Source organism: Dendrobates tinctorius, unplaced genomic scaffold (genome assembly GCF_039654945.1).
Source record: "Dendrobates tinctorius isolate UK_male_01 unplaced genomic scaffold, ASM3965494v1 ptg000016l, whole genome shotgun sequence".
NCBI classification, from domain to species: Eukaryota; Metazoa; Chordata; class Amphibia; order Anura; family Dendrobatidae; genus Dendrobates; species Dendrobates tinctorius.
In genome coordinates this window covers 5174818-5198794 of record NW_027361684.1, presented here as the reverse complement: position 1 = coordinate 5198794, position 23977 = coordinate 5174818, and the positions used below count along the sequence as shown (strand labels likewise).

At 42.7% G+C, this 23977-nt stretch overlaps 1 protein-coding gene across 1 annotated transcript in view; it reads left to right on the top strand.

Annotated features, from left to right (window-relative positions):
- Positions 1-23977, top strand: part of TRPV1 (transient receptor potential cation channel subfamily V member 1) — an 84341-nt gene that overhangs the window by 19119 nt on the left and 41245 nt on the right. Inside the window, exons 3-5 of the mRNA XM_073565304.1 lie at positions 13953-14122; positions 14703-14855; positions 20240-20380. Of these exons, the coding sequence (XP_073421405.1) occupies positions 13953-14122; positions 14703-14855; positions 20240-20380 (464 nt within the window). The remainder of the gene's footprint in view (positions 1-13952; positions 14123-14702; positions 14856-20239; positions 20381-23977) is intronic.

Below are 23977 nucleotides of genomic sequence, written 5' to 3'. Positions count from 1 at the left end.
TAAAGACACAACAGGGATAACAGAAAACCTCTATCATACAAAAGCACTGGCTGACAATAGGGAGGAGGATAGGGACAGGGAGGAATAAACTAAATGGGAACAGGGACCAGGAGATAAACACACGTGTACTCCAGCAAACAGCAGATCACTACTACAACAACTCTACTCCAACCACTCAGCTTTAGCACACAGCACAGGAAGATGAATATTTCACCACAGAGACAAGAAGGTCTATTCATTTTTTATAGGAAGAGGTAATGACCAGATCAGAAGCAGCTGAAATGGAGCTGCATGTTTCAGATCAGCATAGAAAGGATTGTTAACCTCTTTAGCACTAGAGGAAACGACATCCATTTAATATGGGACACAAATTACACCATCTCTAAAGAAGACCTGCAATTCATTCCCCCAAGTGACCGTCTAACTCCAGGTCTTCCAGGGGGATGTGACACCCTCGTGACATCACCTCTGCCTGTTCCCCCACTGCTCCGGTCTCTTCAGACCCTCTACACATCTCAGTACAGCGGGCGCATTGTAATGACTTCAGATGTCAGACTCTGGGAGAATGATGGGAGATGGTGCATCCTCCATCGTTGCTTTCAAATGTACCGGTCGGTACTTAGGATGGCGGTATGGTTGAAAGTGTGATACCTGGCAGGGGATCCGCCCAGTGTTGTGGGCCAAATATACTTTTGGGGAACCACCTGGCGTTGCGGGCATATATAATCACCCTGCGGGCCAGAATTGGCACGTGAACCAGAGTTTGACATATGTGGCTTAGAAGGATTCAGCTATTCAGTTTTTAATCATGTGATGTCAGAGACCTAATAGAAAAGAGAAGAATTAGCTGGGTAGAAGGGCAAAATAAGCAATTGTAAGTGCACAATGCTATATCATGTGATAACTGCAATATATTAGGAGGATATAGTTAAGTTGTGCGGTAAAGCAGGGAGACATGATTTCCCTGCACTGCTGCTTTCCTTTCTGTAGACCACAGGTCACTTTATGCCTCCCGTATACTGAATGTCAGAGTGATGCAGGCACAGAAGCGCCGGCGCGAGCACAGGACATTTGAAGTCCAGTGCGTATGCCGGCACTTTACAGAAGGATTCGTAAGGTTCCTGGATTAGGTGAGTATATTATGTTTTTTTTTAATTGAAATGTGTGAGGGCATCATAAAGTGTGGGGGCATCTTACAAGTCCCCTCATACGATGTAGGCACTACTGTGGGGGCCTCCATAAAGTATGGGGACCATTATATAGCGTAAAACTAATCTAAAGGCCATTTTAAAATTTCGTGCCTGCTGTGGGTGCCGTAATACAATGTGGGGTCTACTTTGGGGGCCATTATACAGTTTGGAGACTACTGTGGGGGCCAGTATACAGGGAACTACTGATTGGTTCATTATACTGTGTATAGGGGAAGCAGTGAGGATTTAGTACTGTGTATAGGGGAGCAATTGGCCCATCATACTGTGTATAGCAGAGCTGTGAGTCTATCATACTGTGTATAGGGGAGCTTTAGGCCCCCCATTCTGTGCATTGGGGAGCTGTGAACCCTTCATACTGTGTACTGTATAGCGGAGCTGTAGGTTCATTATACTGTGTATAGGGGAGCTGTACGCCCATCATACTGTGTATGGGGGAGCTGTGGGCCCACCGTACAGTGTATAGGGGATCTGTGAAGACATTATACTGTGCATAGGGAAGCTTTAGGCCCATCATACTGTGCTTAGGGAAGCTGTGGGCTAATCATATTGTGTATAAGGGAGCTGTGAGGCTATCATACTGTGTGTAGGGGAGCTGTACACCTATCATACTGTGTACAGCAGACCTGGGCAAAGTGCGGCCCGTGGGCCACATCCGGCCCTCTGTCTGTCTCAGTCCAGCCCGCGGACCGAGACAGTCGTGGAGCTGTAAACCAGAGGTCTGAAGGACGCACCGTGCCCCCCGCTGGCTGTCTCCATTTTCTCCCTAGGCGCAGTCAGCATTGGTGGAGGAGGGACCTCCGACCACTTCCTCCACCAATCAGCATGTGAAACAGCTGATGCGATGACGTTATCTCATCACATCAGCTGTGTACCGCCGGAGAGTCAGCGCAGCAGAGGCAGAGAAAAGAGCAGAGCACCAGGGAACAGGACCGAGGTGAGTATGTGGTGGTCATTTTTTATTTTTTATATGTATGAACATGGGGATTCTATGGGGGTGACAGACAACACATGTGGATTCTATGGGGGTGAAATACAGCACATGGGGATTCTATGGGAGTAACATACAACACATGGGGATTCTATGGGGGTGACAGACAGCACACGGGAATTCTATGGGGGTGACATACAGCACATGGTGATTCTATGGGAGTGACAGACAGCACATGGGGATTCTATGGGGGTGACAGACAGCACATGGGGATTCTATGGAGGAGATGTGGTGCCCCTGAGGGTTCAGTCGCCACAGAGGTACTGCACCTCCTCCTGAGGTGTGGTACCCCACCGTCCAGGTAAGGTGGAGACACCTGACCACACTCCAACACCTGCATCCCACACAACACAGTAGTGTAGCAAAGCACCTTTGGTAGCTCCCTGCTTGGGACACGAAGAGTGCTGGGAGGTGGGTGGAGCTTAGTCTGCACAAGAGAGCGGGAGAACATTAGGACAAGGTCAGTCTGACTAAGTCAGTCTGTGAGAGAAGATCCCCTGAGTGGGATGGATTGAAGAAGGTGCTGCAGCAGTCTTCAGTGACCTGAGACTGCTGGCACGGGAAAGAGATATAGAAAGCCTGATTCTCCATAAGAAAGAAAGATTTGTATGGAACGTGAGGAGAAGAAGAGAACTAAGGACTAGGGTCAGAGCAGAGCCCTTCCTCAAGTTCTAAGCGCATGGCCGGGGTCCGGTCCCTGAGGTTGTATGGATACTAATGGTCCCGCAGCAGACACTGGAGGAATAGAAGTTGTCACCACTTTATTCCCACACAAGACTTGGGGGCACAACAGCAACGTGAGTGAGCCGGGACTTGGTAGCAAGGAGTCCCCGAAGCAGGCTACAGCTGTCTGCCGTACAAGTAGAGTTCAAAGGAACACCTTAAAGGAGGAACTTGGGTTTAACACACAACCACAAGTACTTCATTACAAGCGCTAGAAAGGAGACATTCAGAACAGTCATATGTTGGCGGAGTGTTGGAACGGAGTACTTCATCTTGCCTGGAGGTTGGCTGAGCCCCTGACCTGGAGGACACGGTACCGAGGCGGGCACCTGTATGCACAACAGACTGTGAGTAAAGCTTTGGAACTACACACCCTGGTGTCCTCCTCTTATTCCTGCGCCAACCCACTCAGCACTGCTACATCTCTGTGCTTAACACTGCACCATTATTCTCTCCTCACTAGCTCTTCATCTACACTGCCCTGGGACTACGGCCCTACCTGTGGAGGGCCACAACATCATTGCTGCACCACACCATCTGTCCCAGAGGATCTGTCTGCACACCTTCATTGCCGAACACCGCAGGTGGCGTCACGAATCCTCCACTTATAAACTTTAATCATCATCCCCATTATTCTACCCCTTTTACAATGGACGCCCAGGGCCACGGACCGGGTCACAGCTGCCGTGACATCTCCCATTGAAATCCACCGGGCCCGGCTCCGAGTACCCCACGGCCCTGGCACGGGGCGCTCCAGAGACAGACAGTAAAACAGATTCCAGCGCACCCGTCAATGCATTCTGATCTTGGGAGCACGGACTCGCTGTGTCAGGGCATAAACCATCCAAAAGGAAAAAGATGTCCAGCTCAAACAACTTAGTAAAATGGCAAGTTTATTCACCAAACTTCATACATAGAGCATAAAAATCTATGGTACAGTGGCAGACAGATGATGGTGTTGACGCGTTTCTGGAGGCTATGCTCCCTTAACCGCTTTCTGCCATATGACGTACTATCCCGTCCATGTGCCCTGGGACTTATTTCCCAAGGACGGGATAATACGTCATAGCGATCAGCGGCGCTCACGATGTGCTGCGTCGCTCCGAGGGTCCTCCTCCCTGCAGGCCCCTTGATCCAATATGGCTGCGGGGTCCTTCGGGGGGCCTGCAGGGAGGTGGCTTCCTCACGCCTGCTGAAAGCAGGCACGGAGGAAGCCTTGTGCAGCACCTTTCAGATCGCTGATCTGACAGACAGCTGTCTAAACTGTCAGATCAGAGATCTGACATCTTATAGTGATGCCCCCCACCCCGGGACAATATAATAAAGTAAAAAAAAAAAAAAAGTGTAAAAATAATTTATAAAAAAAAAAAATCGCTAAATAAATTTAAAAAAAATAAATATTCCCCAATAAATTCATTTTTTTGGGAATAAAAAAACCCCAAAGCAATAAAAGTACACATATTTAGTATCACCGCGTCCGTAACGACGCGCCCTATAAAACTGTCCCACTAGTTAACCCCTTAAGTTAACCCCCCAAAAAAAAGAAACGAAGCAAAAAACAATTCTGTATCATCATACTGCCGAACAAAAAGTGCAATAACGCGCGATCAAAAAGACGGATATAAATAACCATGGTACCGCTGAAAACGGCATCTTGTCCCGCCAAAAACAAGCCACCACACAGCATCATCAGCCAAAAAATAAAAAAGTTATAGCTCGCAGAATAAAGCGATGCAAAATAATTTTTTTTTATATAAAATTGTTTTCATTGCATAAAAGCGCCAAAACATAAAAAACACATAAATGAGGTATCGCTGTAATCGCACTGACCCAAAGAATAAAACCGCTTTATCAATTTATCAACGGTGTAAACACCCCCCCAAAAGAAGCTCATGAAATGCTGGTTTTTGTTCATTCTTTGTCCCAAAAATCGGAATAAAAAGCGATCAAAAAATGTCACGTGCCCAAAAATGGTACCAATAAAAACATCAACTCGTCCCGCAAAAAATAAGACCCCACATGACTCGGTGGGTCAAAATATGGAAAAATTATAGCTCTGAAAATGTGGTGATGCAAAAACTATTTTTACAATAAAAAGCGTCTTTTAGCGTGTGACAGCCGCCAAATATAAAAACTGCCATAAATAGTAAACCAAACCCCCCATTATCACCCCCTTAGTTAGGGAAAAATAATAAAATAAAAAAAGTATTTATTTCCATTTTCCTGTTAGGGTTAGGGCTGAGATTAGGTTAGTGGTGTGTTGGGGTTAGGGTTGGAGTTACAATTGGGGGGTTTCCACCTTTTGGCACATCAGGGGCTTTCCAAATGCGACATGGCGTCCAATCTCAATTCCAACCAAAAAAGTCAAATGGCGCTGCTTCCCTTCCGAGCTCTGCCATGTGCCCAAATAGTGCTTTACCCCCACATGTGGGGTATCAGCGTACTCAGGACAATTGCACAATAACTTTTAGGGTCCTGTTACCTTTGGGAAAATAAAAATTGGGGGTGGAAAGATCATTTTTGTGGAAAAAATATGATTTTTTTAATTGTATGGCTGTACGTTATAAACTTCTGTGAAGCCCTTGGGGGTCCAAAGTTCTCACCACATATCTAGATAAGTTCCTTGGGAGGGTCTAGTTTCCAAAATGGGGTCACTTGTGGGGGGTTTCCACTGTTTAGGCACATCAGGGGCTCTCGAAATGTGACATGGCGTCCGATCTCAATTCCAGCCAATTTTGCATTGAAAAAGTCAAACGGCGCTCCTTCCCTTCCGAGCTCTGCCATGCGCCCAAACAGTGGTTCCCCCCACATATCAGGTATCAGCGTACTCAGGACAAATTGCACAATATCTTTTGGGGTCCAATTTCTCCTTTTACCCTTGGAAAAATAAAAAAAATTGGACCTGAAGTAATTTTTTTGTGAAAAAAAGTTAAATGTTCATTTTTTTTAAACATTCAAAAAATTCCTGTGAAGCACCTGAAGGGTTAATAAACGTCTTGAATGTGGTTTTGAGCACCTTAAGGGGTGCAGTTTTTAGAATGGTGTCGCTTCTGGGTATTTTCATATAGACTCTTCAAAGTGACTTCAAATGTGATGTGGTCCGTAAAAATAAAATGGTGTTGCAAAAATGAGACATCGCTGGTCAACTTTTAACCCTTATAACTTCCTAACGAAAAAAAATTTTGGTTCCAAAATTGTGCTGATGTAAAGTAAACATGTGGGAAATGTTATTTATTTAGTTTTTTGTGTGCCATATCTCTGTGATTTAAGGACATGAAAATTCAAAGTTGGAAAATTGTGAAATTTTCAACATTTTCACCAAATTTCTGTTTTTTTCCAAATAAACGCAAGTTATATCAATGAAATTTTACCACTAACATGAAGTACAATATGTCACGAGAAAACAATGTCAGAATCACCGAGATCCATGGAAGCATTTCAGAGTTATGACCTCATAAAGGGACAATGGTCAGAATTGTAAAAATTGGCCGGTTATGAACTTGCAAACCACCCTTGGGGGTAAAGGGGTTAATCATGATTCCAAAAAACATATAGTTGTGGCCAAAAGTATTGACACCCCTGCAATTCTCTCAGATAATACTAAGTTTCTTCCTGAAAATGATTGCAAACACAAATTCTTTGGTATTATTATCTTCATTTAATTTGTCTTAAATGAAAAAACACAAAAAGAATTGTCCTAAAGCCAAATTGGATATAATTCCACACCAAACATAAAAAAGAGGGTGAACAAAAGTATTGGCACTGTTTGAAAAATCATGTGATGCTTCTCCAATTTGTGTAATTAACAGCATCTGTAACTTACCTGTGGCACCTAACAGGTGTTGGCAGTAACTAAATCACACTTGCAGCCAGTTGACATGGATTAAAGTTGACTCAACCTCTGTCCTGTGTCCTTGTGTGTACCACATTGAGCATGGAGAAAAGAAAGAAGACCAAAGAACTGTCTGAGGACTTGAAAAACCAAATTGTGAGGAAGCATGAGCAATCTCAAGGCTGCAAGTCCATCTCCAAAAACCTGAATGTTCCTGTGTCTACCGTGCACAGTGTCATCAAGAAGTTTACAGCCCATGGCACTGTGGCTAACCACCCTAGATGTGGACGGAAAAGAAAAATTGACAAGAGATTTCAACGCAAGATTGTGCGGATGTTGGATAAAGAACCTCGACTAACATCCAAACAAGTTCAAGCTGCCCTGCAGTCCGAGGGTACAACAGTGTCAACCCGTACTATCCGTCAGCATCTGAATGAAAAAGGGCTGTATGGTAGGAGACCCAGGAAGACCCCACTTCTTACCCCGAGACATAAAAAAGCCAGGCTGGAGTTTGCCAAAACTTACCTGAAGAAGCCTAAAACGTTTTGGAAGAATGTTCTCTGGTCAGATGAGACAAAAGTAGAGCCTTTTGGGCAAAGGCATCAACATAGAGTTTACAGGAGAAAAAAAGAGGCATTCAAAGAAAAGAACACGGTCCCTACAGTCAAACATGGCGGAGGTTCCCTGATGTTTTGGGGTTGCTTTGCTGCCTCTGGCACTGGACTGCTTGACCGTGTGCATGGCATTATGAAGTCTGAAGACTACCAACAAATTTTGCAGCATAATGTAGGGCCCAGTGGGAGAAAGCTGGGTCTCCCTCTGAGTGTGATGGACTCAGCTCCTGCTGAGCCCATTTTTTGAGTGGACCCTCTGGGTCGTGGCACCCACCCACCGATTGCGAGCTGACCTTGTGAGAATCCACCCCCTATACAGGGAGTGTCAGGGGCAAGACCAAGGGGGTGAGCCACCACGACTGCTGGGACCAGACGGCCGGCTCAGGGGACACTAGACGAGTGTCTGACGACAAGGACGAGCAGGAAGCAAGACGAGACTAGACGTAGGTGCAAGGTATCTTCATTAGAATAACACAGGATCACATATAGAGTAAACAAGCAAAACGTGCAAGGTGCGCGCGTGGGCACGCCAAGGTCCATAACATGGTACGTGCCAGGTGGCACGCCTAGGCACAGGTAATGGCATGATGGCATCGGACTCCGGACTGCTGGCAAACCGACAGGGTCCAGGGATCAGGCTGCAGACATCAGCTCCGGACATCAGGCCGTAGTCATCTGGTTCCGGACCTCTGGCAACGGTCGGCAGGTTCCGGGCATCCGGCAGGCAAACCAGGGTTCAGGCAAGGAGGCATGACAGATATCCAAGCAGGGTGCGTGTTTATGGAACACGCCAAGGTCTAAGGCTAGGTGCGTGTGTAGGGGACACGCCAGGGTTCAAGGCTAAGTGCGTGTTTAGGGGACACGCCAGGGTTCAAGGCTAGGTGCAAGGCAAGGTGCGTGTGTAGGGGACACGCCAGGGTTCAAAGCGAGGTGCGTGTGTAGGGGACACGCCAAGGTTCACAAACGAGACAGGGTGCGTGTGTAGAGCCACGCCAAAGCATAGGATAAGACAGAGTGCGTGTAGAGACACGCCAAGGCACAAGACAGGGTGCGTGTAGAGACACGCCAGGGTCCAAGGTACAAGACGAGAAGATCACAGAAGGCAGAGCAGAAACGCAGGCATCCTGTAGCTCAGAGATGAGGTGAGTGTGCACACTGCTCTAGGGGACATGCAGGACAGCAGACAAAGCATGCGCATGCACATCGCTCCAGGAGTTCTTGAGGCAAACAGACATGGCAGACGTGACACTGAGGTCATGGGTCTTCCAGCAGGACAATGACACAAAACACACTTCAAAAAGCACTAGAAAATGGTTTGAGAGAAAGCACTGGAGACTTCTAAGGTGTCCAGCAACGAGTCCAGACCTGAATCCCATAGAACACCTGTGGAGAGATCTAAAAATGGCAGTTTGGAGAAGGCACCCTTCAAATATCAGGGACCTGGAGCAGTTTGCCAAAGAAGAATGGTCTTAAATTCCAGCAGAGCATTGTAAGAAACTCATTAATGGTTACCGGAAGCGGTTGGTTGCAGTTATTTTGGCTAAAGGTTGTGCAACCAAGTATTAGGCTGAGGGTGCCAATACTTTTGTCTGGCCCATTTTTGGAGTTTTGTGTGAAATGATCAATGTTTTGCTTTTTGCTTCATTCTCTTTTGTGTTTTTTTATTTAAGACAAATTAAATGAAGATAGTAATACCAAAGAATTTGTATACCATTATCCGGTGAGCTCATCGGTGGAATAATCGATTAACAAGATTATGTTGAAATATAGGCACAAAGTAGAAACAGATAAACAGACATTAAACACAATTAAAAAATGTTGGGGGGTTTTCCATGATGTGAAAAAACATTAGGAACACATAAAAGACAGCAGCATAATTATAGTGAAAAGCCTAAGAAAAAAATGTCATACATGAAAAAAGGAAGATGAGATCCCAGATGGGATATAACATGGCAGGAAAGGATTTTTCCCCCCTTTTTTCTTTTTTTATAGCAGAAGAATATATGCCTACTCGCACTTATTTTTACATACCCCAGTATCTAACAAATAACGCATTAAAAACAGACATTTTATTAACATATATTGATAAAAAGCACTGAAGAAATAACTAATAAGTGACTGATTTCCATAAAGAAATAAATTACCTTGGGGCATGATGTTTATTTGATCAGAAAATTAAACACTGTAGATATGAGCAGAATCATGTTGTTAACAAAAGGAAATTTGTTTCCTTTCTGTGTACAAAAAGAATCCTGTGATATAAGAGAAAGAGTTATTTTTAGCTCAAAAAATGTGTTTCCGTTAAATGATATAATTTTTGAAAACATTCAATTACTCCTCTTTCCATATATAACTAAATGCGCAAAAAAGCGCATGTAAAAAACACACGTGAGAAAAATATTTTTTTTCTCAAACAGAGTTGTTTTCCTTTCTATATACAAAAAGAATTGCGAGCAGTATTCATCCCCCAATATGGAAGAATTATTTTTGGCGCAAAGATGTATTTCAATTGAGTGATATAATTTTTTAAAGACATTCAATTGCTACTCTTTCTATATGTAAGTGAATGTGCAAAAAAACACAAGAAAGTTGAGATTTTTCTCCTATTCTCTCAGGCAAATAGGTAACATTCAGTGAAACATAATCTGTGGTTAGATATAGGTAAACCCGTGGTGTAAATGTAAGGACCCTATTTTCCATAAGCTGGTTACATGGGGAAGATAGATTTATTTAATATTTGCTCCCTATAGTAGATGCAAGATCAATTAATTATTAGAAAGACTAAGGAATATAAATTGAATAAAATAATTTAATAGAAAAGCATCATGTCTTTTCTCTTATTCAATCCTGATGGTATTCTGGTATTCAATTTAAAAATCCACCACGCCTCCCTGTTTCTTAAGGTTGTTTCAGTATCCTCTCCTCCAATAGGTTTTAAATATTTTTTCTATCCCATATATTCTCAGTGATTCCAGGTTACCCTGATGACATTCTATAAAGTGTTTAGAAACCTGTGATGTGTTTCTATTCAGGTTGACATTTTCCACATCATATACTGTATGTGCTCTCTAATCCTAGTTTTTAATTGGCGTTTTGAACTGCCGACGTATTTTAAATGATAAGAGCTACATTCATGAAGGAAGCTCTTGTCATTTAAAATACGTGGGCAGTACAAAACGCCAATTAAAAAAACCTATTTGAGGAGGGTATACTGATACTGAGAGGAATCATATCTACAAGATTATCTGGTTTTTCCCACTTAGAGCAATCTTTTTTCAACTGGCTAACACGGTACCAAACCTTATCCAAAAACAAAGAAGATAGTGGCACTCACCGTCCCATAAAATGTCCTTTATTTGGATTTACTTGGACACGCACTGGACGACGGACGTTTCAAGATAATGTGTGCTTCTATAGGACCTGAAGAAGCGCACATTAGCGCGAAACAGCCATCATCCATTGCTTCTCCACTGAGAACTCTCCTACCTCTGGTTTATGTAAATCCAAATAAAGGACATTTTATGGGACGGTGAATGCCACTCTCTTCTTCATTTTTGGATTTGGACATTGCCTAAGTGTTTTTCCCATGGTTGGCACCTGGGATCCCTGAGTCGGTACTGAATTGAAGTCCTGGAATAGAGCAGCTGTGCCGGTTACCTATGTTCAGTTTCAGCATTTATTCATGGTAGCAAACCTTTTTTCTTTTAATTGCAAACTCACAAATCCCCCCAGCGCTCACACTGTGCACTGCGGGGATTCGCCAGTTTCAGACCCGGGAACGGAGGGTTTGTTGAGTTATACATACCTCTGGCAGTGGACACGTCCTCGTTCCATACACTTGTATTGAGCAAGGTCGTGCCCCATCCAGAGACGCGGACGGCCAGTGGGCGTGTCTTACTAGAGGACACAGCCTCACTTCATACAGGTGTTTGGAGAGTGAGGCCATGCCCTCTGGCCAGTAGTATGTATAATTCAATTCATACATACCCTTCGCTTCCGACTCAGAAACCAGCGAATCCCTGCAGTGCACAATGCATGCGCTGGGGGGGATGCGTAAGCCTGCAGTCACACAGAGTGACTGCAGACTTATTGGTTTTGACCGGACAACCACTTTATATTTGTAGGCTTATAGCCTGGGAGGGGCATGTTTGATAACTATTAGGTTCAGGATCTCATCAAAGAAAGGTCATCTTGCTGTAGTTGTAATCAGGGTTACCTGGTTAGGGGCATACTCGAATATTTTGGCCCCTCTGAACCAGATTATGTCGCTGGGAGAGAAGAATTGGGCTGGTTAGATTTCCAATGGCCGATCTTTTTGTTCTGTACGAGAAAAGCTGCTGCTAGAGGAGGCTCTGTCATAGAGAACACACTTGGCCAAGCCTTTCCGTGTATGGGTAACTATGAGGAGATTGTCTTCATCCAGAAGAAAGGTTTGGTCAACAGCAAAGCCGAAGACTGCTGAGTGCAGTGAATACCGCGGGAAGTTAATGAGCGGCCCCAGAAGCAGATGCGGCCGGGAGACAGCGGGACTGGAGGACACGTCACTGTACAGGTAAGTATAATTATGATGTTTATTATTAATTTTCTGCTTTTTTTTACAGCCGACCTTGGACCCAAACTGTAACACTGGTTTCCCATGGAAACCCGTGTTCGGGACCTTGTGACCAAACACTATGTGTTCGGTAGGAGTCCCGAACTTTACAGTTCGGGTTCGCCTATCCCTATTCACTGATTTTTTTTTGGCCTCGCCCTGTCCTACAAATTATATCTTTAGTGATAACAGAGCTACCTTATTTATTTACTCCAAAGGCATGTGGTTGTGACAAGGGGTTTCAATTATTTTGACAACATACAGTCATGGCCAAAAGTATTGACACCCCTTCAATTCTGTCAGATAATATTCCGTTTCTTCATGAAAGTGATTGCAAACACAAATTCTTTGGTATTATTATCTTAATTTAATTTGTCTTAAATGAAAAAACACAAGAGAGAATGAAGCAAAACATTGATCATTTCACACAAAACTCCAAAAATGGGCCGGACAAAAGTATTGGCACCCTCAGCCTAATACTTGGTTGCACAACCTTTAGCCAAAATAACTGCGACCAACCGCTTCCGGTAACCATCAATGAGTTTCTTACAATGCTCTGCTGGAATTTTAGACCATTCTTCTTTGGCAAACTGCTCCAGGTCCCTGATATTTGAAGGGTGCCTTCTCCAAACTGCCATTTTTAGATCTCTCCACAGGTGTTCTATGGGATTCAGGTCTGGACTCATTGCTGGCCACCTTAGAAGTCTCCAGTGCTTTCTCTCAAACCATTTTCTAGTGCTTTTTGAAGTGTGTTTTGGGTTATTGTCCTGCTGGAAGACCCATGACCTCTGAGGTAGACCCAGCTTTCTCACACTGGGCCCTAAATTATGCTGCAAAATTTGTTGGTAGTCTTCTGACTTCATAATGCCATGCACACGGTCAAGCAGTACAGTGGCAGAGGCAGCAAAGCAACCCCAAAACATCAGGGAACCTCCGCCATGTTTGACTGTAGGGACCGTGTACTTTTCTTTGAATGCCTCTTTTTTCTCCTGTAAACTCTATGTTGATGCTTTTGCCCTAAAAGCTCTACTCTTGTCTCATCTGACCAAAGAACATTCTTCCAAAATGTTTTAGGCTTTTTCAGGTAAGTTTTGGCAAACTCCAGCCTGGCTTTTTTATGTCTCGGGGTAAGAAGTGGAGTCTTCCTGGGTCTCCTACCATACAGTCCCTTTTCATTCAGTTGCCGACGGATAGTACGGGTTGACACTGTTGTACTCTCGGACTGCAGGGCAGCTTGAACTTGTTTGGATGTTAGTGGAGGTTCTTTATCCAACATCCGCACAATCTTGCGTTGAAATCTCTTGTCAATTTTTCTTTTCCGGCCACATCTAGGGAGGTTAGCCACAGTGCCATGGGCTTTAAACTTCTTGATGACACTGCGCACGGTAGACACAGGAACATTCAGGTCTTTGGAGATGGACTTGTAGCCTTGAGATTGCTCATGCTTCCTCACAATTTGGTTTCTCAAGTCCTCAGACAGTTCTTTGGTCTTCTTTCTTTTCTCCATGCTCAATGTGGTACACACAAGGACACAGGACAGAGGTTGAGTCAACTTTAATCCATGTCAACCGGCTGCAAGTGTGATTTAGTTATTGCCAACACCTGTTAGGCGCCACAGGTAAGTTACAGGTGCTGTTAATTACACAAATTAGAGAAGCATCACATGATTTTTCGCACAGTGCCAATACTTTTGTCCACCCTCTTTTTTATGTTTGGTGTGGAATTATATCCAATTTGGCTTTAGGACAATTCTTTTTGTGTTTTTTCATTTAAGACAAATTAAATGAAGATAATAATACCAAAGAATTTGTGTTTGCAATCATTTTCAGGAAGAAACTGAGTATTATCTGACAGAATTGCAGCGGTGTCAATACTTTTGGCCATGACTGTATAATGGACATGATGAACAGATAGGTAAATTGTTCCCAAGTAGAACGCTAACAAAGCAATCTCTAGTGTACGCATTATTGGTTCTGTGACTTTTCTATCACAGACAGAGCTCGTCTGTGGAGTCTACAACCAGCTGTCGGGACAGGACATTTAAGCTGTATGACCGGACCCGGATCTTTGATGCTGCCGCATATGGAGACTGTGAAGAGCTCGATGATCTACTGGTTTATTTGCTGCGGACTCAGAAACGCCTTAGTAACAAAGAGTTTAAAGGTAACTAGTTGAGAGTCTTCTTACTTAGAATTGGACTCATGATTAGGATTTATAGGTTACATAAAAAGACATTGTCTAACAAACGGACAATCCTTGAATGTTTTGGGGCTGTCAATCAGCCGTGGGGACACAAATATATTTTTTGAGCACGCCAAAGTCACTCGGTTAGCACCCGAGCATGATAACACCTTATCCAAGGACAATCGCTCATCACTACTCAATACCCGGCACATCTGTGACTATACATATGGCAATCTGGTCATACGGACTAGTTTACACCTTGAAGACTCTACAATTCTCACTGTGCCGGGATTTTGAGGGTCGGATCAACAACTCTCCCACTTTGAGTTACATTTGCCTCAACACATTACTTTTGAGGTTTGTTTCACACATCATTCCCATGGAAAATGGGATTGATGGGAGGTAAGATTCCATATTTTTGCTGAAAGTTTGCAATAGTCTTAATTATTTATAACAATATTATTTGTTACATTTTATTTTTACACTATATCATCCCAATTCATATGAGGAAAAAAATAAATGAATTAAAAATGAATGTTTTGTTTCCCTTATTTCACAGAACCTGACACTGGGAAAACCTGCTTATTAAAGGCAATGTTGAATTTAAGCTATGGCAAAAATGACACCATCCCTTTATTGCTGGACATTGCAGCAAAGACAGACAATCTGAAAGAATTTATTAATTCTGCATATACAGACACGTATTACAGAGGTATGTTCTGCCTGATTCCTGAGTGTACTGTCTGCTTTGTTCTAGGAAAATGCATTACTAAAGTTTGATCAAGAAATACAACATAACACAAGAAATAACCACATATGGATTGGTTATAATTTGCCGTGCCAAAATCTATTTGGGGGTTAGCTGTTTTCGGGATGTAATTCCTTTTAAAGGGAGTCTGTCACCCCATTTTAGCCCTATCAGCTGCCGGCACCACCATCAGGGGCTTATCTACAGCATTCTGTAATGCTGTAGATAAGCCCCCCCCGATGAAACCTGAATGATAAGAAAAATGAGATAGATTATACTCACCCCGGCGTTCAGTCCGGTCCGATGGGTGTCGCCGTCCCGTCCGGCGCCTCCCATCTTCATACGATGATGTCCTCCTCCTTGCTTCTCCCTTGGCTCCTGCGCAGGCATACTTTATCTGCCCTGTTGATGGCAGAGTAGAGTACTGCAGTGCGCAGGAGCTCTCTGACCTTTCCCAGTGCCTGCTCACTGCAGTACTTTACTCTGCCCTCAACAGGGCAGATAAAGTATGCCTGCGCAGGAGCCAAGGGAGAAGCAAGGAGGAGGACATCATCGTATGAAGATGGGAGGCACCTGACCGGACCGAGACACCCACCGCACCCGACTCCGCCCCCCGGTGAGTATAATCTAATGTGTTTTTCTTCTATTTCAGGTTTCATCGGGGGCTTATCTACAGCATTACAGAATGCTGTAGATAAACCCCTGATGGCGGTGGCTGCAGCTTATAGGGCTAAAATGAGGTGACAGATTCCCTTTAATTCTAAGCTATAATTTTATTATGCAGCACTAAAACCCTTAGGGAAGAGTGATACATCAATATAACTTCGACAGGGATTGCAATGCAATGCTCGGACTGGTAGACGGCTCTCCCGACCTCGCGTGTGACAGCTGCATAGAAACACATGCCGTCAAGCTCGGCCAGCCAGTCCGAGCATTACGTTGCAATCCCAGTTTGACTTATACGGCCGTCTGACTCTTCCCTTAGACACAGTGGTCATGTAACAAGTGGTCACCTACAGCTGCATGGTTTTTAAACCTTATACAATACAGCTGCAATGTCTTCCCTGTGAAAACAAAATGTAAAAAAATACCTTGGGGAGCAATTTTTTTTTTAATCTAAATGCATGTTCTTGGGCTAAAAAAAGTGTGCATTTGGGTTTGTCTTTTTTTCAGCTCATTTTCCTTATACAGTGCAGGCTGCAGAATGAGTTAAAAGAGAATCTGTCAGTAGACTCATTCTGAAGGAGAGCTTTAAACTTTTCAATCTGTCTGTTTCTAAATTCCTCTGATGATTTATGATTATACACCACATCAAAATTGAGGTGCAAATTGATATTTTCATAAATCAGCCATGATGCTGCTCATAAAAAGACAGGTAAAACAGTTACAAACGTCAGGATAAGCTCACTGACAGATTATTAGTTATCCTATTCTATAACCAGAAATATGCAGGGAAACAAAGTGTACAAGTTTAGCGTTACAAAATGTTTAATCAAACACATATGAAAATATTTTCAGCCTAAAATGTGCGCACTTAAGTAATACAAAAAATGGCTAAGCACAAAGATTTAGCTGTAAAATGTGTCTGGGTTTCTTGGGAACAGCAATGTGGTGCTATACCAGGCATGGAATTCTTATGTCTCAAGATGAAGCAACATTTTTAAAATAAAACTGATTTTGCCAGATCAAACAGAGAAAATAAAAACTCATTTACTCTGCAATCACAGACAGATCTAAAGCAAAAACATAGTAAATTTTTCCTTCCATGTTACATTGAATTGGTCTAGGAAGGCTTTTAAAGGCAATGATTCTAGAAATAGCACATTAGGGAGCTGCTGTTCAAAGGAAAACTGTCAAAACTCTCAGGTCCGATAACACCATTAACCTACAGATATAAGGTTACTCTGCAGGTTAATAGCATTATGAAGGTGCCCACCACTGTATTGAGAGTGTGGCACCTGGGAGAAAATATACTTTATTTCTCCTGGGAGCCGCCTGCTTTCAGTCATGCAGGCTCGACTACCTTCACCACTCACAGCACTAAGAGCAATGGCTGTAAGCACACCACGGTACTTACAGGCCACTGGCTCTGTACTGATGCACTGCTGTGCCGGCTATCAGTGCCAGGATGTGCTTATGGGCGCATGCTGTGAGCAGTGAGTGTAATTGCTTCGGTTGCGCCTGCATGACTGAAAACCGGCGGCTCCAAGGAGAAATAAAGTTAATTTTCGCCAGGTGCCACACTTTCAGGCCAGCAGTTGGGCATCTTAATAACACTATTAAACTTTAGATTAACTCTGTATCTACTGGTTAATAGCGTTATTGGACCAGATTCCACCATCCTTATTATATGGGTTTGCTTAATCCTGATACTGCATTACTTCTGAGACCTGGGCAGGTAAATTCTGTTGCCTTTTTTTGCTATGCTTATTCTTGAATTTTGGGGGAATTTTAATTCCTCTTACTGTGACTTTTGCTTTTAATTTAGTGTTAGGACTCGCAAGTATGAGGACCCTTGACTTGGGTTACAAGCTTGCGTATTTTGGACAAAATATTGACCAATAACTCATATATTATATTTTTTGCATTTTTTTATATTCAGGGTGCAGCTGAGCCCATCAGTGTTGGCATTGTAAACGTAAACTATGGCGTCTCTCCTTATGGGGTGCACTTACTGTAGATAGTGCTGGGCAGCCCGCTTAATCTAATAGTATGGGCGTCACTAATAGACTGTAAGCTAGACACCACCTGTGTCTGACCAGCTCCCTATAAAAGCCTTTTTTTGTTGGCACGTACTGAACATCGCAATTGATATACATCAACTAAAATAGTTAATTAAACCATCTAAATAGTACCATATTTTTTGGATTACAAGAAGCACTTTTCCCCCCCCAAATTTGGGGGGAAAATGGGGGGTGCATCTTACCGGCCACAGTGAAGCAGGGTCCCAGGGTTGCTGCTGTAGGAGGCAAGAGTGGAGCGTTGCTGCAGGCCGCAGGCTGGGATGAGGGGTGTTTGGATGTGCGACACTGTGGGTGTTCGGTGGTGTGGGGGCTCCGCCAACATTTTGTGAAAGCCCGGAGCCCCAGCACTTCCATGGTTTACTTTGCAGTGGACTCCGAGAAAATGGCTGCCGGGGGCGGCGCATGGGCAGATGGAGATCTTGGCACCAAGATCTCAGGAGATGTGATCTCAGTGCCAAGATCTCCATCTGTGCATGCACCGCGCCCCCGGCAGCCATTTTCCTGGAGTCCACTGCATAGAAAATCATGGAAGTGCAGGGGCTCCAGGCTTTCACAAAATGTCGGCGGAGCCCTCGCACCACCGAACACCCGCAGCTTCGCACATCTGAACACCCCTTCCTTCCAGTCTGGGGTCCGCAGCATCGCCCCATTCATGCCTCCACCAGCAGCAACCCTGGGACCCCGCTTCACCGCAGCCACCCCCCCCAGTAAGCAATAAGACGCATGAATTGTAAGAAGCACCACCAATTTATTAAAAAAAAGTTTTTTTTCCTATTTTTCTCCTCAAAATTTGGGGTGCGTCTTATAATCCGGTGCATCTTAAATGGATGAATGGTAGACCATTCGGAAAATAAACTAGAACCAATAGGAGAACTTAAGATAAGGTTGAAAGGAATATTTTTTAATCATATGTATTTTATGTGTAGAAATATATTGTAGTTTTTCAGTTTTACTACAAGTGCAGGCTCCTCTTTGTATGTAGTGCTATCATATCCACTATTGTTAATAAAGGTATTTTATCCTTTCATCTATGTTCCACACTCTTCTTTAGATCTTAAGTTTGGTGTTCTCCTTTTGGTTCTAAGCCTTTTTTTGTGTGCAATTTTAATACTAAGCAATCATCCCCTCCGTGAATTGGTAGGTTGTAATAAGACAAATTTGCAATAAATAATGTAAATTAGGAGCAGATGTAAAATGCTGACCATCTTGCCTCATTACCTCCATGATATTTGTATGCCATCACTGGACGTATGGGTAGGAGTTGTCTTCATGAGACAACCCTTCTAAAGTTAAATGATATTGTAGCGGTGCTTGAATGACACCGCCGGGCAGAATTCAAATACAGTATAGTAGACGAGGAGGCAGAAACAAAACATCGGCTTTATTGAAAGACAGAGGAATAAATGCCAGAAAATAAAACTAACAGTTCTTTTAATGACAATAGCAATAATAGATACAAGGAGAGATAGCTGGAGCGTGTCACACAAGCTACACTTCAGCTATGGCAATGCAAAGTTACAGCTACTTGGGGAGAACCATCTTGGTTGTGCCATGCGACTCTTTCCTTCTGACATGGTCCTGGTGATCGATCCTGCAGTAAATGGACACTATCTTCTACCTTGAAGCTGATAGTTCATTTTGCACTTTCTAAGAGATAGGTGACCCTTATTGTCCTGTCTCTCTCACAGGCCTGAGTCCTCTCTTCTTCCTGAACAGACACTTCCTGCTTCTTGTTTAAACCAACACACAGCAAGCTGTAGGGGGAAAAGACTAGTCGAAGTGCACACAAATCAGAGACAAGCATCGTCTCTCAAAGTCACAGTTTAATTCACTTCTTGGCAGGGGCTGACCCCCTACAATATTGATGAATTATCTTAAGGTTAAGTCATCAATATCAGCTTAGCGGTTGTCCATCATCTGGCACCAACACCAATAAACTGATATTAGCTCAAGAGAATAGGAGCTCTTATGCAGTACCCTGCAGCAGCTCCTACACATTGAATGAAGCCTCGCAGTGCAGATCCGATCAATGTTTACATTCACAAGAGCTAATAACAGATGATTGGTGGAGGTATGAGGTGTGAAACCCTCACCAATCAGGTATTGATGACCTTTTTTTAAGGTATCAATATCATGTGCTTGGATGAATCTGTTTTATAACTTACTTACTTTTAATACTGGGCACAGATTTGGTGCTCGTGTCAACATGCAATGGACATGGTGAACCATGAGATGGCAATCTAATAGATATGACTGCCTCCTGATGAAAAAAATGGTGACAGAGGCAATGAGTTTCAGTGCTAAATTTGTAACAAGACTCCTCACCTTCCAAACGCCGTTTATATTTCCAGTGTAGCAGAGACCTCTGGACCCCCGAAAGCAGGAAGACTCAAGTGTGGCAGCCATCTCAGCCTTCCCTACAGCTCTGGGAATGCATTCGCATGTACAAGTACATGTCTATGAATGCATTGGTGGAGATAGGAGTGGGCTCAGCAGTTGTGTCTTGGCAATGTAGCTCTTTGATTATAGGATTTGGAGGCATCATGTTTCTCACCTGCTTATATTGTTGCTTGTGGATTTATTTTGGTCATGTGGTTCCACCAGGTCAGACCGCTCTGCATATCGCCATTGAAAGAAGAAACATGAATCTGGTGGAGCTATTGGTTCAACATGGAGCAGATGTCCATGCGAGAGCAGATGGGGAATTCTTCCGGAAAGCCAGAGGAAGAGCCGGCTTCTATTTTGGTAAGGAGCTGTAGCTGGAGATAGAGATCCATCCCTTAGAAGGAGCAATATTGTGAAATATTAGAAAATATATATTATCCAATCTAGAAATTTAAGAAAAATTGTCAATTCAAGAAAATCTGACCACACTCGCATGTCATCCGACTGCGGTCATATTTTTTCCATGGACCCATAGAGTTAAATGGGCGAGTGCCATCAGATTATCGGAGGCAAATCGTGCATGCTGCAAGTTGATCTGAGAAAAAAAATTGGACATGTGTATAGCTCCATAGAATAATATGGGGATGGACGAGTACCACCCATCAAAACAATGGCGGATGGCACTTGTCCAGTTTATACGATGGTGTGAGTGAGCCCTTTGAATAAGTCATTAATATCAGTTAGGCATGGTGGGGGTCCAACTTTCAGTTCCCCAACTGATCAGCCCTCATGGGTTCCACTGAGGCTGTCGGTTGTAGTTAAATCACAACATCACAATCATCACACCATCGAAATGTGTCCTGCTGAGTAGAAGAAGTCACAATCCATAATTCTGACCATGTCACCAGTGTCTCTGCCCATAGAGAGAAAGTTACTCAGTCACAGTAGCATGTGGCAGTGTAACATAGATTGTCATGGAGTGCTAAATGTGTTTATATAGCGTTGCTAGCATTTTATGTAAAAGATAATGAAAACATCTGAACGGAATTTGCATGTCTGTAATCTGTATTTCATTTTTTTACATCCATTTGTCGCTATTTTGAAAAGCATCTTTACAAGCTATGAAAAAGTGAATAAATTGTATACATCTGTTTGGCTAGAGTGCAACACACAGGACCCTCCACTGATCAGTTACTACCAGCACCAGCTACAAATTCTAGAATGCTGCTGAAACACAGAAGCTCCGTCATTAGTGGCCATGTACTGCAGAACCACTCCCCATTCATATAGAAATAGCAGAATTCAAGAATTTTGAGCCGCTGGTAACAGCTGATAGGATAGGCCATCAATATTTGATTGGTGGGGGTGAGCCAAAGGAAAGACCTCACCCCCATCAATCAAATATTGATGAACTATAATACAAAAAATTGGAGTCCGGCTCAACAGAACTGGATTTTCCTTTTCTTTTTCAAAACAAATTCTAGTGCATACAAAAGAAAATTTTCATGGTCGACATGACCCAGTCGACGCGTTTCGACTACACTAAGCTGTCTTACTCATGCAATTCCAAAGAAAAAAAAGAGGGGGTCTCCAGCACCAAAATTAGTGAAAAAAGATAAAACTCACATTTATTAGGAAGGTTTTAAAATCATATTAATAAGCCACCATGACAGGCAAGGCTACCTTACGCGTTTCAGACAGATATTACATGTCCTTAGTCATAGGTATATCTTATCAAAACTAGGAAGCTTAAATAAATGAATACATGAGGAGACTGCAGAGTGAACATCCAGTTTCAGGTAATTAATTAGCTCCACCCTATTCAGACCTAAGCAAGTAATGTTACTAAACAAAGCTAACATATAAATAAGAAATATATGTTTGCAGACATAAATGAATACATGCAAAAACAGCAATAAACCATAAATCACAATAGATGAGTATTGCAAAAAAAAACAAAAAGAAACCCATATTACATTATATATTGCAAATCTGATCTATAATTTAAACCTTTCGGTGCACGAGCATCAAGAAGCAGGATCCATTTAGCCTCAGCTGATAATAGTGCAGCAAACCAATCACCACCTCGCTCCGCTCTGTTAATTCTCTTTATGCCCCTCACGGACAACATAGACAAATCACCTCCATGCACTTCTGAGAAGTGTTTTGATAAACCAGAGCTAGATCTTTTATTGCTATAGCGATCAGTAGTCTCCACAGGGGCAGAAGCAGAAATATGCTCAGCTAATCATTTCTTTAACTTACGTGATGTACAACCAACATAATATTTGCTGCATGCTTCACAGCTAGCTAGATACACTACATAAGTTGTTGAACAGTTTATAAATGTTTTTGTCTTATAAATTTTACCATAATTAATAATACTATACCATAATACCAACCGTTCACACCTTTTTTGGATGTTTTTCTACATGGAGATGATAAGACAGGTTTGATCACCACTTCTTTATATAGAAAACCTGCAAGCGGTAATTCTACATTACATGCTACCAGTTCACACACGGCTAATACCATCCGTAATTTACCTATTGGAGAGTTTGTGAGGGCACGTAGATTGTGTTCGACTGAAATTTCCTTTCATTCAGAATGTGGAGTTATATGTGATAGATTGAAGCAGAGAGGGTACTCTAATAAATCTGTTAAGAGGGCTTTATTTATTGCTACTAAGAAATCAAGATCAGATTTGTTGAGGGATAATGAACCAGGATCAGATGATAAAAATCAGCTTACATTTTCTACCCCATATAGTCTGGATTTTATTAACATAAAAAAGGCTTTTCTTAAATATATACCTATGTTGGAACAGGATCCAATTCTGAAGGAAATTCTGTCAAACGGTGTGAACGTTGTAGCTAGAAAATCCACAAATTTGGGCAATTTGCTATCACCAAGTCTGTATATCACCCCTAGAAGCAGTAATATGTGGCTCAGCACAGTGGGTTCATTTAAGTGTGGTACCTCCAGATGTAATCTGTGCAGATATATGGCTAATTGTAAAGAGTTTTCGGCTAATAATGGTAAAATTTATAAGATAAAAACATTTATAAACTGTTCAACAACTTATGTAGTGTATCTAGCTAGCTGTGAAGCATGCAGCAAATATTATGTTGGTTGTACATCACGTAAGTTAAAGAAACGATTAGCTGAACACTTTCTGCTTCTGCCCCTGTGGAGACTACTGATCACTATAGCAATAAAAGACATAGCTCTGGTTTATCAAAACACTTCTCAGAAGTGCATGGCGGTGATTTATCTACGTTGTCCGTGAGGGGCATAGAGCGAATTAAAAGAGCGGAGCGAGGTGGTGATTGGTTTGCTGCACTATTATCAGCTGAGGCCAAATGGATCCTGCTTCTTGATGCTCGTGCACCGAAAGGTTTAAATTATAGATCAGATTTGCAATATATAATGTAATATGGGTTTTTTGGTTTTTTTTTGCAATACTCATCTATTGTGATTTATGGTTTATTGCTGTTTTTGCATGTATTCATTTATTTAAGCTTCCTAGTTTTGATAAGATATACCTATGACTAAGGACATGTAATATCCGTCTGAAGCGCGTAAGGTAACCTTGCCTGTCATGGTGGTTTATTAATATGATTTTAAAACCTTCCTAATAAATGTGAGTTTTATCTTTTTTCACTAATTTTGGTGCTGGAGACCCCCTCTTTTTTTCTTTGGAATTGGATTTATAGTGCCAGTTAAACCGCACTGGACATCTCCTGGCATCAGACCGCTTATGGACTATATGGACACTGATGTACGGTAGGCTGAATATTTTTTCCTCTTTTTCTGCAGTCTTACTCATGACTCATCAACTATCCTAAGGAAAGATCTCAGTCCTACTAATCAAATATTGATGGCCTATCCTAAGGAAAGACCATCAATAAAAAGTAGTGGCCAAACGCCTTTAAAATGGAACCAGTCACACAGTTG